Raw genomic sequence first — 15,816 nt, 5'->3', positions numbered from 1 at the left:
AGAGGTGTGAACAGTCCGTGCTGGGGGTGGGAGGGGTCTTTGAGGATGGAAGCAGCTCTGCTGTGGACTCTGCGGTGGTAGATGCTCTGCAGAGAGGGCAGTGGAGTCCTGGTGATCTTCTGCGCAGTATTCACCACTCTCTGCAGGCGTTTTGAGGTCCATGACGGTAGTGCTGCTGTACCACACAGTGATGCAGTTGGTCAGGACACTCTCGATGACGCAGCTGTAGAAGTTGCTGAGGATCTTGGGCGACATGCCAAACTTCCTTAGCCTCCTCAGTAAATACAGCCACTGTTGGGCCTTCTTGATCAGCTGCGGGATGTGAGGTGTCCAAGTGAGGTCCTCACTGATGTCGACATCCACGTATTTAAAGTTGAAGTTGCTTCACTTCAAGCTCCCGGATGAACAGTGGCTGATGCATTCTCCTCTCCTTTCTCATGTCCACTGTCATCTTCTTCGTCTTGTCCGTGTCGAGGGTGAGGTTTTTGTCTCTACACCATGACACCAGACTGGCCACCTCCCTCCTGTAGGCTGCCTCGTCCCTGCCAGCGATACGTCCTATCACTTCGATGTCGTCCGCGAACTTCAGGAGGATGCTGTCCTTGTGGGTGGCGACACAGTCATAGGTGAACAGGGTGTAGAGGATGGGGCTGAGTACACAACCCTGTGGAGTGCCAATGTTTGTGTTGATACATTCAGAGAAACCCAGAACCTAAGACAGAAACAGGGCTGTTAATCTTTATGCATGTTCTCTGGAGCTTGCAACCAGAGCCCAGTCATCTGGCTTTAGTTACTTTGCAAATTATTTATATTTTATACATGAAAATTTTAAATATTATCAGATAAATTAAAAATGTATGGATTAACCACCTGTCAGTACAGATTAGAAAAGGGGAAAAGGGTTAAGTTTTAAAGATAATATTCTGTATATTTCTATTTAAACCAAACTTGTTGTTCAAGCCCAGCCTGAACCTTACTCAGGTTGTGCAGCTTTTTCCAGTCCAACCTTGCGTCTAATATCATAGATGGTTGTCATACATGTAACCCCGAAGCAACATGGCCGCTATAAAGCCACTAAAATTATAAACCGATATAGTCAGACTTATCATTTTAGGGTTAAATAGTACTTTGAATTAGCAGGTAAAATTGATTAATGCTGTCCATTTTAGATTTCTAAATATTTACAATCATGCTAGTTTCGTATAACCTACATGAACAAACATGACTTTAATTTCAACATGAGTCTAAACTTCTGTCCAAGCTGATCTGAGCCGCTTTGGGTTTGGTACATTTAGACATTTACATTTAGTCATTTAGCAGACGCTTTTATCCAAAGCAACTTACAAGTGAGGTACAAGTATACGCTTTCTAGGTGCCATATATCGTTTGCATTCGAACTGACAGTTTGGCAATAGGCCTGGATAAAAATATAGTTTTTTCCCCAATTAGTCATGCTTCTCAACTTAGCAATTCAGTATTGAATTTAATGCAACCCTGTGGATGCTTCCAACTGGATGACCATGGACCAAGTCCGAAAATGTAACCATATTAAATTGTTAACAGGTTAATAATAAATTACCTGCTGCTATTTCTTACACACCAATTGATGCTTCAACTGTTTATAGTAAACACAGTTTTTACACAAGTTCACCGCAAAATCACATAATCCTGTAATTACCCAGCCTTGTATCTACACCCTAGATACTGAAACCAGAACTCCATCCAGACCTTTATTATCCTATGATCTTATTGTCCTTACTGAACCAAACAGGCGAACACAGCAGAATTCCTTGAAACAAATAGGTTAGGTGTAAATGATCTTGAACGTTAATTCTTACATTTTAGTTGTTAAAATCAGTTTATTTGAATTTTTAGCTTTTATTCTTAGAAGCTAAACCTACTGTATTTACAGGTGCTGGTCAAATAATTAGAATATCTTCACAAAGTTGATTTATTTCAATAATTCCATTCAAGAAGTGAAACTTGTATAATGTATAGATTCATTCCACACAGACTGATATATTTCAAGTGTTTATTTCTTTTAATTTGATGATTATAACTGACAACTAATGAAAACCTCAAATTCAGTATCTCAGAAAATCAGAATATTACTTAAGACCAATACAAAGAAAGGATTTTTAGAAATCTTGGCCAAATGAAAAGTATGAGCATGTACAGCACTGTTGAATGGGTTTCGTTTCACAATTCTCTCCAGGGTGCTTTTCCTTCCCTTCGCCTCTCTATTTACGTCCTTGGACACAGAGCTCTGTGAACAGCCAGCCTCTTTTGCAATCACCTTTTGTTTCTTGCCCTCCTTGTGCAAGGTGTCAGTGGTCGTCTTTTGGACAACTGTCAAATCAGCAGTCTTCCCCATGATTGTGTAGCCTATAGAACTAGACTGAGAGACCATTTAAAGGCCTTTGGAGGTGTTTTGAGTTAATTAGCTGATTATAATGTCGAAAAATTCTTTCTTTGTATTGGTCTTAAGTAGTAATCTAATTTTCTGAGATATTGAATTTGGGGTTTTCATTAGTTATAATCAACAAATTAAAAGAAATAAACACTTGACATATATCAGTCTCTATGGAATGAATGTATACATTATACAAGTTTCACTTCTTGAATGGAATTAGTGAAATAAATCAACTTGAAGATATTCTAATTATTTGACCAGCACCTGTAGATTAGGCTGTTTTGATTTCAAATTCGGTAATCTGATTAAATACCAAATTTGCAGCCTGGAGACTGACTGGATTTTTATTTTTATTTTTTAACAGACTTTGAATGTTGAAGGACACAAAAGAATCTGTTTGCAGCATACTGAAATACCATCATTCCTAGTAAAAAACATCATCAATGTTACAAATCAAGGTTTAGCCACAACTTGCCTCCTCTAACTCCCTTGACACATGCATATGAATATTGTTACCTTTCATTTTGTTCTCCCTCAGTCAAGATTTATGGCCTTGTTGCAGAGGCTCAGGCTATGTTACGAGTCTGCAAAGACGACATGGCTGTGCGCACTGGATCCCTCTGCTGCTCTCTCACCAGACAAGATGGCGATCCTTCGCAGGGCATGCCATAAATCTGGATTTTATTTTTCAGAGGGCTGTGAAAGAGACCAGAGTACAATACAGGCCAAGCTAATGCTTATTTCTCTTCCTCCCTCTCCGTGCTCTCTTTTCTTAAAGTTTTCTGACTATGAAGGTGATACAGCCATTAAGGGCATCTCCCATAGCTGAACTTTCAGGACACTTTCTATATTAACTTCAAATATCTCTGAAATTTAAACTAATTATTTTACTTCAACCTATATTTTAGTTGTTTTCAGATTTGGATTTCTGCTGCTTTTGTCTCCTATTCTTATCTTATATCAGTTTCTGGTAATTCTTGCTCATTTTAAAACTTGCAAGCTAACTGATGTGATGTGTTTTCAGCAGTTAGACTTCAGTTGTTTAACTGTCTTGCGCATTTCATATTTAGCTAATTTGAGTGACTTTTTTAGCAAAAACTCTTTAAGCATGAAAAGAGGATGAGCCGTTTGAACCATGCTAAAATTTTACTGACACTTCAAAGTCCTGCCAACACTTCAGCTGCTTTAACATCTCACATATCAGCAATTTAAGTGTTATACTTACCGGCACTTGCTCTTATTCAAGGTTTCATTGTTTACTTTCTGTCATGGTGTTGTTTTAGAATCTGACAAGAACAAAAGCCTGTAGAGTAATAATATATCTTGGTGTGAAAATGTAACCATTGAAGCCTTTAAACAGAGGCACGGGTTATTCTCAGTTGTCAAGTTTAATTAAAAATGACCTTTAAGGGTCTCGTAGTAGTTTCCTGGAGTTTTTTCTTTTGTTCAGTCTTTTCCTAGGATGTCTGTTTTCTTACTTTGTTAGGTTTTGCAGAGTATCACTTCAGTTTTCATTCTCATTGACCTTTCATTCCTGATTCTGGTCTCCTTGCTGTAATAATTCTTACCATTTCCGCAAGCATTATAGGCCAAAGCATGAATCCGATTCCACAGACAAAAACAACAAATTAGATGTCACCATGTTGGAAGGTGTTCTGACTCTAACAAGAAACACCAGTGTGGTTGACCTTTTGACTACCATTGTTTATAAAAGTAATCCCTCCAAATGCAGCATTACCCATGTTCAAATTTATCATGTCGGATGTTGTTAGCTATTACTTAATATATGATTACAGAGCTACATTTCTGTTTTACATTTACTTTGCTCCCTGTTTTTTTTATATGCTTCTTTTTGATTCCTACATTGCTGTCTGAATAATTACAATCCTTTACAAAGTTTAGACAACAAGGGTAGTGTTGCATTACTGCAGCAACCTGTAAGGTCTTGCCCATCCTTGGCAGCCAAGACTCATCATTACTAATAATAGGGTTGAAACCATCAGGTGGTTTTGTAGCTCTGATGTCATCCATGTAGCAGATGAATCAAAGAAACTTTGCACACAGCCAGATGGTAGACAGTGGTACAGTAGGTGCTGAGGCAGTAAGAGCTTGCATAGTAAATCTTGTTGTGCTTTATATTTGACCTATATGTTCACTGGGTGCACTCAATGTGCTTGCTTACACAGTCAAACACACTGAAAACTGATTAGCTTTTCTAACTTAAAGTAGTTTAGGTGTTGGTTTGAATTAAAAATTAGATTAAAGTAGCTGGAAAAAAATGTAAGGCATGAAAATGTGATACTATGAGGAGTAGATTTTTAAATTTTACTTTGGCTTTAGAGGACTATGAAATTCGAAACTGCAAACTGACTTTTTTATTGCACTTATTTTTTAGGGCAAAGATCCACCAAGCCAGCAATAAAAGTAGCTGCGACAAAGGCCAATACTTTTGTGTGGCGCCCTTGAACACACTATGAAGACTATAACCACAGCCAACTAGCTTGTATATTCTGGGATTTCATAAGAGAAAAGAACTGGCAATAGATGGAACGGTGGACACAAATTGTAAACAAAGCATTTTCCTACTTTTTTCACTCAACTCTGGCTTACCACAGATGGCCCCTCTGTCTTTATTCCAGTTGGGCATCTTGTGAAACTACGTTTGTATTTGTATTTTCAGACGAGCTTAAAAAAGGGGGTGAAAAAAGCTTCTGTGCTTCTGTGCTCTCCACCTTTCTGAGAACTCAAATTAAAACCACTCCAATTTGCATTCGCTGCCAGATAAGATCAAAAACCCCTTTGTGTGTGACACCATGTTGCACTGTTCACAAACTAATCTAATAAAATGTACACACCCCCTGCATCTTGACACACCTAAATAAAGGGTGATGTTGAGCATGGCTAGGCTTATGTGATGTAAAGTAATAAGATGCCAAGCAGTTCTCCACTGAGGAACATGTATTTAGGAAAAGCTATTTCCCTCTGTTGCCATTCTGCAGTCACTGAAACTTCCACCCACTAGATCTGCTTAATGTTGCTGGCTGTGTTTTTTGTGGTGACAGCTTTTGCTCTGGGTGCTGCATAAAGATAAGATACAACTCACTTTTTTCCCACCAGTGTGTGATAAGCATTGTCAGTCTCTGCACCAGCCACCCTACAGTGCCCTCTTATTACAACGATAAGCACATCATCATCACATTAAAGTATAGTGTGTGTGTGTGTGTTTGCTATTTTAATGGCATTTGCATTAATTTACAGCTTAGTCACACTAGGAAGTGGGTACATACACACAATGACTGACAGCAAACACGGGTTTCTGTGTTTTGGGAGACATACTTTCTGTGTGTGTGTGTGTGTGTGTGTGTGTGTGTGTGTTTGTTTTAAAGGAGAGTTCTGGGTTTTTCTAATTCACTTTATTTTACTTCCATTTGAAAAAAGTTGCTTTTTTTTAATATTAAGTGTTAGCATTTTATTACTATTAATTATGAGTTGATATAGTAAAGCTCACTCTCATTATTGTTTGCGTGGTCCTTTTTAATCCTTTTATTTTTTAAAATAAAAATCCCTCCTCCTCCTGCTCTTCATTTCTCATTGCATGCTGTGCCTTTTAGTTTGTCCCCGCTGAGAGATGACTGGAATTTCTCATCTGGCTGAGAGGGTCATTTTAACTTCTTCTCTTCCCTTGCTCACTTTATTTCCACTCCCATCTACCCAGCCAGCGTGCTTATCTGACCCCCCTTTTCTGACGCTCTGCACCGGTTTCTTTGGCATCCCAGTCATGCGTGCGAGCCAAGGGAAGGCAGCTCTCTCCTGGGAGACTCCTATCTGTTTTCTTTTTCCTTCTCTTTGTGCCTTTGAGGCTCATTCTGAAGCAGGCAGGACACTTTGCTCAAATCTGTGGTAGCGATGGGGCCTAATTTGCTTGCTTTGGCTAATGAGCTTAGCCTGCGCTGAGAAGCTTTTAGCCCTGCAGGTTGTTGTTGAAGTGGACACTGGTTAGCCCTCAGCAGTGAGCAGCAGGAACCAGAGTGGAGGAGTGGATCTGAGAAGTAGCAGAGCTGCAGCCACAGCTGCTCTACTTTTCTGTTTCCCTGCCCAGGACCACCTCTACTTGTACCGGCACTGCGGCTGGGACGTCTCTGTCTTGCTCTCTCCCCTCCCTCCCTTGTTCCTCTGCCTCTCTCCAGCTATACCTGACTCATTTCTCTCTTCCTTAGTCTGTCTCAGATCACTGACAAACTGCTTTGTAGCTGCATCATCTTTTCTGCAACTGACCCTCTTTCTATTCATCTCTCTTACTTATTTTCTGTGTCCCCCTCTACCCTGACTTTGTTGCCAAAATGTACCGGAATCCGTGGATCTCAAATTACCTGACTCACGTCAAGTTTTGCGGCCAAGGTAAGTGCAACGACTTGGGACTCTGCAGCTCAGGGAAGAGCTGAGATTTGAAGCTCAGGCTGGAGGCTTGGGGGACAGGTTAATCTGGTTGGGGAGCTAAGAATCTGAGCTCTTTGCAGTTTGTTGCCTGCCAACTTCCGACTCCCTTCCTCTCTTCACTGTTCTGCTTTCCAGCCAGCTGTCCTTGCACTGCAGCTGTAGCCTCCAAGGACACTATGCAGCAGTGATAAGGGACACTTAACAGTGCAGGGGATTGTATCAGGCAGGAAGCTATTTCTGTGATCCATAGCTACTTGTATTCACACATAATTAAGTGTAGTTGCATGTATTGATGGATTCCTATACTTTAGAGTTGACTTGTGTCTTTGTGTGTGTGTGTGTGAGCGAGGACACTGGGATTGATAACAAACCAAATTGATTGAATTACATTGTCAAGAATATGGACCTAAATGTACTTGTGAATCATTGGAATCTTTACATTGTTTTTATGCTATATATATCCTTTATTTTGTAAACGGAATTGCCATTAATGCGCATAAAATGAATGCAACTTGAACTGTTTTTTTTGGGGGGGGTAAAGGCAGAGTTTAATTGTTACATGCCAGATTGATAAGTTACAAATGGTTAACTAGTATGGAGACCTTTCTCCTCTCATTCACTAGCTCTGTATTGAATGTATGAATGCTGAATACAGAAAGATAGGGGTGAGTGGATTGTCCATTACAGAGAAAATTGGAATAAGACTAGCTATGACTGATGACTGTTGGCCGATTTCTAATGTGACATTTTGCCGCTAACTAGCTCTGTAAAGGATCATCATGTCATTAAGCATCAAGTACTATATTTTTCTCAAAGACTGATTTTGTCATAAATTTTTTTTTGTGTGAGAAAGCACTAATACAGGTGTCCTGTCTTAGTGTAACTAATCAGGACAACAGAAATGAGCCAAATTGAGAAACAAAATATGATATACTAATGCAATACTTTTTACTTAAGTAAATGTTAGTTTTATTGATTTATATTATCCAGCCTTTGTATGCACACTTTGTGTGTGTGTGTGTGTGTGTGTGTGTGTGTGTGTGTGTGTCTGTGTGTTAGATGCACTGCCAACAGGCCAAAGATGATAAATAGTCGAAGCAACTTTTATGGAGATGATGAATGCCTGCTCCTTTGCAAGTGCTTAACACTCTTAGCCCAGTCTGTAATGTATTATGGGTGAGAACTGAGTGTTGTTATCCAGCTTCTCTTTACCTGGGAATCCACAACAGGTGCCCCATCGGGCCAATGTGGTTTCAGGAAAAAGGGGTGTTTGATGCAGGTTGTGTGAGTGTTTTGTGTTTAGAAAGTGTGGCTGCTTTGTACCCTCCATTCACTGCCAATAACTGAATCTGAGACTGTAGTTTCAATGGTCATTGGGCCCCATTCGCCAACCAGTCTTAAGAACAATATTTTTCTTAAACCCCATTTATGCAATTTTTACAAAGATTCCTACACTGACCAACCTTTTCTTATTTTGGAATTGCTCTTAAATAATAGCAGAATGTATTCACACTAAAGACCGAACTTCCAAACATTTGAATACTGACATTTGTGCAAAACTATTATTCAATTGTTTTCAGGTCTATACTTAATGTAATAGGATTTAAAATAACATTTTTGTCATAAAAGTTGCATTATTAATTTGCATTACTGGTATTTATTTTATTTATTATTACTAATAAATGCTGCTGTAATATGTCAATTCATATCCCTCATCCATCACCACAGCAAGAGACTGTTCATCATGAGCACTCTTGGTACCAGATAACTGGTTTTCAAGCCTGCCCTCCAGAAGACGAGCATCTCTGTTTTGTACTTGGATGGAGAGATGCGTCTGTTCTTGTGTTTTATATATTAAACTTCATCAGTTTTGCGCCGTGGTCAAAAAATGAGCAATAGGCAGCAATATGCAACTTCTTTTGTTTTGTGTGTGTTTTGTATATACCCACTTGTAACACTATTAAATACGACAGCTTATTTTCTGTTGATCCTCTGCTACAGAAATACTCAGTTTTTGCAGCTGTCCTCTGCATGTTTATGACCCTGCAATCTCATACCCCTTTATGGGTACTGGTGGGGCATTTACCTATACTAAACAAGAATCAGCAGAACACTCATTTAACTTAAGACACCAACAGGATTAATCATCGTAGGAACACTTTGTGCAAATAAAGAACACATGAATCTGATGTAGACTTTTCCTGAAAACAAATTTAAGTTAAAAATATATTGCTGAATGATAACCATTGTAGTGTTAAAGATATTACTAGTTTATTGCCATGCCTTTTTGTAAGTCCACTGTTTATACTCTTGGCCTCACCTAATTTCTGATTCTCCATCTGTTTTTAATGCTTTAAATCTTAAGCCTGTCTAAGTGAGGGTTTAGTTGCAACTTGAGGCTCTTGGCAGGCAAGATAAAGGCGGAGTAGGCGTGTAACTATTTTGAGGATGTTAAAATTTACACACTCACGCTCACCTTTAAATATAGTGTGATGTAATGGAGACAGTTACAGAGTGACATGCTTCCTTTTGGACTCGCTGTAATCAAAGGAATTGATGTTAATCCTGTATCTCAACTTGACCATACTGGTTGCTTAGACACTGATGCTGCTTTCGTTACCATACTGGGTATTTATGTGTGACGTTTTTGTTGTACCGTCTCTGTGCTTCACATCATTGACATAAAAGCTTTTCCTCACCTCAGAGCCTCAATGACACTCAACTGAATCATGAAGTCATTTTATCTCTGTTTTATCAGCCTCAGGCTGCTTTTACAGGCTCATTAACACACACAGGATTCAGCACTGAGGAATTCCTGGTTGTACACTTGAGGCTATAGCAGCCATGGTGTTTCTGTATATTGCAGACAACATCAAAGTAGCTCTGACATCTGTGATCATTGCAGAGGTTTTTATGCCTGTGTCAATCAAGCCTTAAAGAACTAGGGCTTTCAAGCAGGTCACCTCTAATGCCCCACATGCCACTATGTATAGGCTGTATGAACCATAAAAATAGTGCACGTTTTGGTGTTAAGGAACTCTGACATTAGCGTCAGACAGCTGCACGAGTCACAAATGCTCTTATTTTTTTCATGCAAGTAGAAAATTAACATTTTATATTGGCATTTGGTGAGGGGACATTCTATTTGTCAGTTTGTGTTATACTACTTTTGACCTTTATGATTATTGGCCATAGTAACATTTGGTTCGCCCCCTACACTGTGAAGCAAGGGGTGCAAACTTTACCTCCAAATACTGACAAACTACAGCCGAAACCAGTCTGCTACAAAGCCCCATAGCAACGTAGCAAGCCACAAAGCAACTTCAGTACATTTAACCATAACTCTAACCTTCATTTATCAAACAGTGGCCTTCAGGGAAAATTGTGTGCCTTTTGATTTTATTTTATACACATTAGAAACTTGCATTAACCACATTTGCTATAAAGTCTCTCACAAGCACATAAGCTGTACCAGTGAAAAACCGCAACCAAATACTAACAAACAAACCACTGTACTCACAGAAGTATGATAGGTAAATCAGTTGGCAATGTAATAAGGAAGTGGGTGAGATGTATTTCCTTACCATAACTGGGGGATGTTGTTCTGTCATGGTGTATGAGTAAAATGTGATAGACACCTACTCTGTCGAGTACAATTTATAGTTTTAAAGGCCAATAATATTAGAGTTAAGTTGAAAAATGCCAGAATTTATTTGGCTCTTTCTTTGCAATTAAACATGATTTACACAATTTGCACATAGAAATCTGAACATCCAGGAGTCATTGCTTGCATCAGCGCAACTTTATCTTAAATAAAATGACAACACCTGTAACATCAAATCCTGCTTGATAATCATCATGTTTAGACATTTTCCCTTCTGAATCAGAAGCAGTATTTTGAAGTTATATAGAATAGATTGTGGCTCAGAACATGAAGAATAAGAACATTGGGAGTGATTTTATTATTTAAATATTTTTTTACTTTTGTACTAGCGAAGCATATTTTGTCCTTACTTAGAGAATTTGTTTGCCATTTAGAACTTTATTATTGGTAACAACATTGATGGCAGGAGGTGTCCGTGTCAGTAGAAAATTAGCTACAATTTAAAAAAATAAAATAATGTATAGGTTTTGAACTTATTTAACTATTTAAAGGGTTTGTACTTCAAGCTAAATTTTGAATCGCTGTCTAAAAGAAACAGTCATCTCAAACAACCAGGATTATCATTCGAGGCTCGCATGGAATGAGTCATGTTTTCATCAACCTTATTCAGCCCAGCTGAAACAATACACAACCACCCCCAAAAACATCCAGGCACTCTGCCCTCTTCAAATAAGCCTTTTTTTCCAAATGTTGTTTTGCTTAAGTAGTAGGGATTTAAAACATCAACCCAAACATCCTAGAAAAGGAATAGATCTAGAATGGATGTGTTAGCGCTGGGAGGCATTGAAGCAGAGGTTAGGGAGGAGGGTGGAGTAGTGGGGTAGTCTGAGGGCGTCCCATGGCCCTGATGTGAACTCCAAGGGGATAGAAGCAGAACCACATGTTTGTCCTGAAATTGCGCTGCTCTGACAGCTCTAAGGTCAGAGGGGCAGCCAAAACCATAAGTTTGAGGTTTTGAGTCAATGAACATTCCTGAGAAAGTCCAACAGAACCCACATTCCAAAGTGCAACGATGCCTAATACCCTCTAATGGCATTTTTCTTAGTAATGGGGCTGCAGGTCTCTTTAGGCAGGTGTTTGTCACGTTCTGCTCTAGTTTATTGACTTATGCTATTTTACCAACAGATCCCAGACTTTATTAGGTTAGGTCTACTGTTGCAAATTTTGGTTGATCATGCATAATGGATATAATGGTGTGTTTGTGCTATTTAGTTAGATTTGCTTTACAAATGCTTACCAATGACAGTAATTAACTTGGTTAATGAGCTTATTTTTTTTTTTTTTTTTTTTTTTTAACAATTTCAGTTTGTGCTACATTCAGGGAGGAGACCACAATCTGCATAATGTAAACTGTGCACATTTTCTGTCATAATTCATGGACTGACATTAAATTACACAGCTCCACTTTGGATAATCAGTTAGCGCGCACACAGTGACTTTTAAGATCCATTAGCAGAAAAGCGACTAGTGAAAAATGTGGGGCCTTAACATGACAAAAATCGAATTTCTTAGCAAACATGCTCTCATGTGATTGTACCTTACAGGGTGTGCAGGACAGGACAACAGTAAGTCGTTTTGTCCAGATAAAGTACTACTTCATTTCTGTTAAAGCTAAATGTGACTTTAGTGATCCTGGCACCACCCCAGCTTCACTGCACTACATCTTTCATGTGTGACCAGCGGTAACAGCACATTTGTCATCCAGTGACACATAGGTGGTCAATCTTAAATACAGTTATAACCTCCTGCACAACATATAGGCTGATAGTTAAGTTGGAGAAACGCACTATCTCAGACTAAGTGTGTGGGTGGAGGCGCGAGTATCTGATGTGATTCTTTCAGTCAGGTAGATGGTCGTTTTCCACATAATTTGTTTTCTCTGTTAATTAATCTGGGCCTGTGCCAAGGACCTGTAGATGGGCTGTCTGGTACACTTTAAGATGGGTAGTTTGAATGTTTTTCTATCCATTAAAAACTAAAATACACATTTTGCTGTTAATAAATCAACACTTTGACATAAGTGTTACTCTTTCTTTTGTTCAGGACTTGGTTGCGAGACCCCCGTCAAACTAAGCAATTCCAGATTCCTACATAAAAGAGCTTTGAGGTAAGCAACACTACTTTTTTTTGCCACATCTGTTAAATGAAAACCTTTTTGACTTGTAAAAGATGATTTTTAATGTGAATGATGCCATTATAGAACATAGTTATATTAATGAAACATTTCACCATTTTAAAGGTGTGGTGATGGTCATGTCTGACTTTAGTGACTCTAGTTGGTAGTACTGGAAAATAGACCCAAGTACATAGTAAGATACTAGTCTAAGAGTTGCTGGGTGTGTTCACTTGAGCATATAGCTTACTGTACATATTCAGGTATTTTCCTCTGCCGCTGCTATAGGGCAACAATTGAGTAGTTCATTTCCAGTGAAGTTGTGGTTTTCGTTGTCAATATTTCACCTCGTTCAAAGCATTAAATGCATTAGCTCCTCGAAAGGCTTACGTACTATACTGCACAGCAAAATCTGAAGTTTGCTACCATTAGCTAACATTAGCCACCTCAAGCTATTGATCAGAGCCCAAGTAACCCTTGAGAAGCAAAATCCTTACACATGCAGAACAAAATGTTTGTTAGCACATAGATTGATAGGGATTATGCTCTATCCTGGAATAAATCTAAAGATATCTTTAAACACTTTCCTAATGCAGTACAGAGGTTGTGTGACTATGTGGACACATAGTTGGGAATCTGATAAAGCTTGTGTATTTGAGATGGGGCTGGTGTCCAAGCTTAGTAAGGAGAGAAATGAGGGGCTCCCAGTGTTGCCCATAAGAAGTAAAAAGCCACCAGAGCAACATGTTAAACTGGCTATGGTGTTGATATTGTTGTGACACAAAGTTGGGGTCAAACGGTGTGGGCGTGATTTTTACTTGGAAACACTTTGCATAAAGAAATCATATGTTGGAAGACATTTAGTCATGAAAGCAGATGTTGTTATGATAGAAAAAGGATCTACTATGTTTATGTACATCAATGTGTTCACTACTCTGTGGTTGCCGGAATGGACAAAACCACAAAGTCATGTTTTCTCAATTCTGGCATGTTTCCTCGCATGAATAATCTACTGCCAGTTCTTTTATAGCTGTATTGCAGCTTTGTGGTTTTGAATAAAATACAAAAATGACTTCAGTATGTTTGTAAAACTTAGATATTTATGGGAGACAGAGGCTGCAACAGGATTAAAATCTTCTTGAAGTGTATAAATATACAGAACTTTATGGAGTTTACAGGTTTAAATACATGTATTGTTTGCATGATTCGTTATCTTTTTAGCTTCATTCTTTATTCAGTGGATTATGGATTAGATAATTGAACATTATTTAAACTATTTCAAACTTTTTTTAGTGATACAGATTCAATTATTGAGCCCTTTACTGATGCTTACACTTTAAGTCCATAAACAATTCAGTTTCCCACAGCTCAGCCCTCTTTCAAAAACAATTGGTATTTTTCTTGCACCCCTCAGCTTCCAGAAAGAGTTCTCCTGTGAGGAAAAAGACCACTCTGCCAGAAGCACAAAGGATATAGATGTTAGTGTATTGGCCAATCTCCCCAAAGGTAAGCTCTTTTTTTTTTTTTTTGCTCTTCCTGCTTGTAAACGGCCTTCACATTGTCAACTTTCCCAGGGTTTTTAAAGTTACTGTTGTGCAACAGCAGCCTCATTCCAGGTGGGTTCATTCCAAGAATGATCTAAAACCATTTTTTTCTGCAAGCTCGGTCTTCACACATGAACAGCTAAATTCTGTTTTCCTGACAAGCTCTATTTAAGCCAAATTGTAGTGCCAATAGAGAGGTAGAGCATTGTGGGTCTGTCAAGTGCTACTGCGTGGTATGATGATCTGCTGAAGGCCAGTTTTTCTTAGGTTTTTTCAAGCTATTGCTTGGGCAGTAAGACATGATATTCTGATTGTGAAAGTTTGAAACAGACCAGTTGCTTTGGATAAGTCAAAGGTTAAGGCATTATTCCATCCTTGCTTGTGACATATACAAAAACGTTGGATATTAAAATGCAATTAAATCTTTATGCCCTTCGCTCAGTGCTCATAGCTTTTTTGTTTTACTTCATTAAGGTTGGTTTATAATCAATTTAAATTGTGTATTCATTTCTTTTGGGCAAAAAAAACAGATTGTTTGACTTAGGGCAGATGATAACAAATCTCTTACCAAATATGTGATCTCTGTTTTTCTTTCTTATTAGCACAGACCAGTGCAGAAAGTGCTTTTTAAGCATTGATGAATATGTAACCTGTTGCATTCATGCCAACATGCTGACGTACCCACCTGGCATTAGTAGTTTGCCTGATCTAGTTGCATCACAACAATTGGAGCTGTTAGATGCACAAATATTTAAGAAGGGAATCCTAATAGCAATATTTTCCACAGACTAAAAACCTTTTTAATAGCCATCTGCGGAACAAGCACATAGTCACCTAAGATATTTCGGTCTATCCCAAACAAAACTTGACAAAAAGCCAAAAACGTCACAATTCCAATGGTATAAAGCAATTTAAGATTATAGAACCACAGCAACAACAGTTTTTCAAAATGTAATAAGAGTTCATAATTTGGGTTTTGACTATCCTTAAATTTGATGTTTGCAGAGGCACAAACTTAATGAATTCTAAAGTGCTTCCACCATTCTCTCCGTAAGACTCCACTGGCAACACACTCACCAGGCGCACACACAACATTGAGTTGAGCACACAGGAGCAGTTGATGTGAAAAGTCAACCGAGATTTCAGTTAAAGTAGAAATGTTTGAGAGATGGGCACAATTATCCCAGAACTAGAAATATTTTCATTTTTTTAAATGTATTCTGGGCTTTTGCCTGGTAGTTGTCTGCCAGTCTAAATTCTTTTGTTATATAAATTTTTGTATAAAATCCATTTACCTCTTAGCCATCAATGAAAACCCCTAATAAAACAACATAGTGATGAAGAACATCACTAATATGCACGGCTCTCCAAAATTGCAAGTCTACCAATTTAAATGTTTAGAGGGGACGGACAGCCCTCCTGCATAAGTTTAATTAATTGTAAAATGCATTTTGTGTCTCTAGAGGGAGCTGTGTAAATCTGTTAAATGGCAAGTGATGTCACTTTGAGTCACCATCAGTTCAAAATGAAAGAAACATGAAGATGTGGAGTAGTTTGCTTCTTGCTTAAAACTATACAATACTATAATGTAGCTTTACATTATCTGCTAATTCAACACTCCTATGGTAAATATGTACCAAATTGT

General features: G+C 38.4%; 1 protein-coding gene across 16 annotated transcripts in view; it reads left to right on the top strand.

Annotated features, from left to right (window-relative positions):
* svila (supervillin a) overlaps nucleotides 1–15,816 on the top strand; it is a 73,908-nt gene that overhangs the window by 20,510 nt on the left and 37,582 nt on the right. For 15 of the 16 annotated variants that reach the window (XM_067485915.1, XM_067485914.1, XM_067485918.1 and 12 more), the window contains 2 exons: nucleotides 12,558–12,621; nucleotides 14,042–14,133. In XM_067485915.1, the coding sequence (XP_067342016.1) occupies nucleotides 12,558–12,621; nucleotides 14,042–14,133 (156 nt within the window). Of the gene's footprint in view, nucleotides 1–6,215; nucleotides 6,812–12,557; nucleotides 12,622–14,041; nucleotides 14,134–15,816 lie in introns of those variants that run through there. The other variant, XM_067485911.1, reaches the window with a different exon arrangement.

The sequence above is a fragment of the Channa argus genome, chromosome 19 (genome assembly GCF_033026475.1).
Source record: "Channa argus isolate prfri chromosome 19, Channa argus male v1.0, whole genome shotgun sequence".
In the NCBI taxonomy this organism is placed as follows: domain Eukaryota; kingdom Metazoa; phylum Chordata; class Actinopteri; order Anabantiformes; family Channidae; genus Channa; species Channa argus.
Note: the sequence above shows the minus strand (reverse complement) of the source record. Positions and strands in the feature narration are given on the sequence as shown.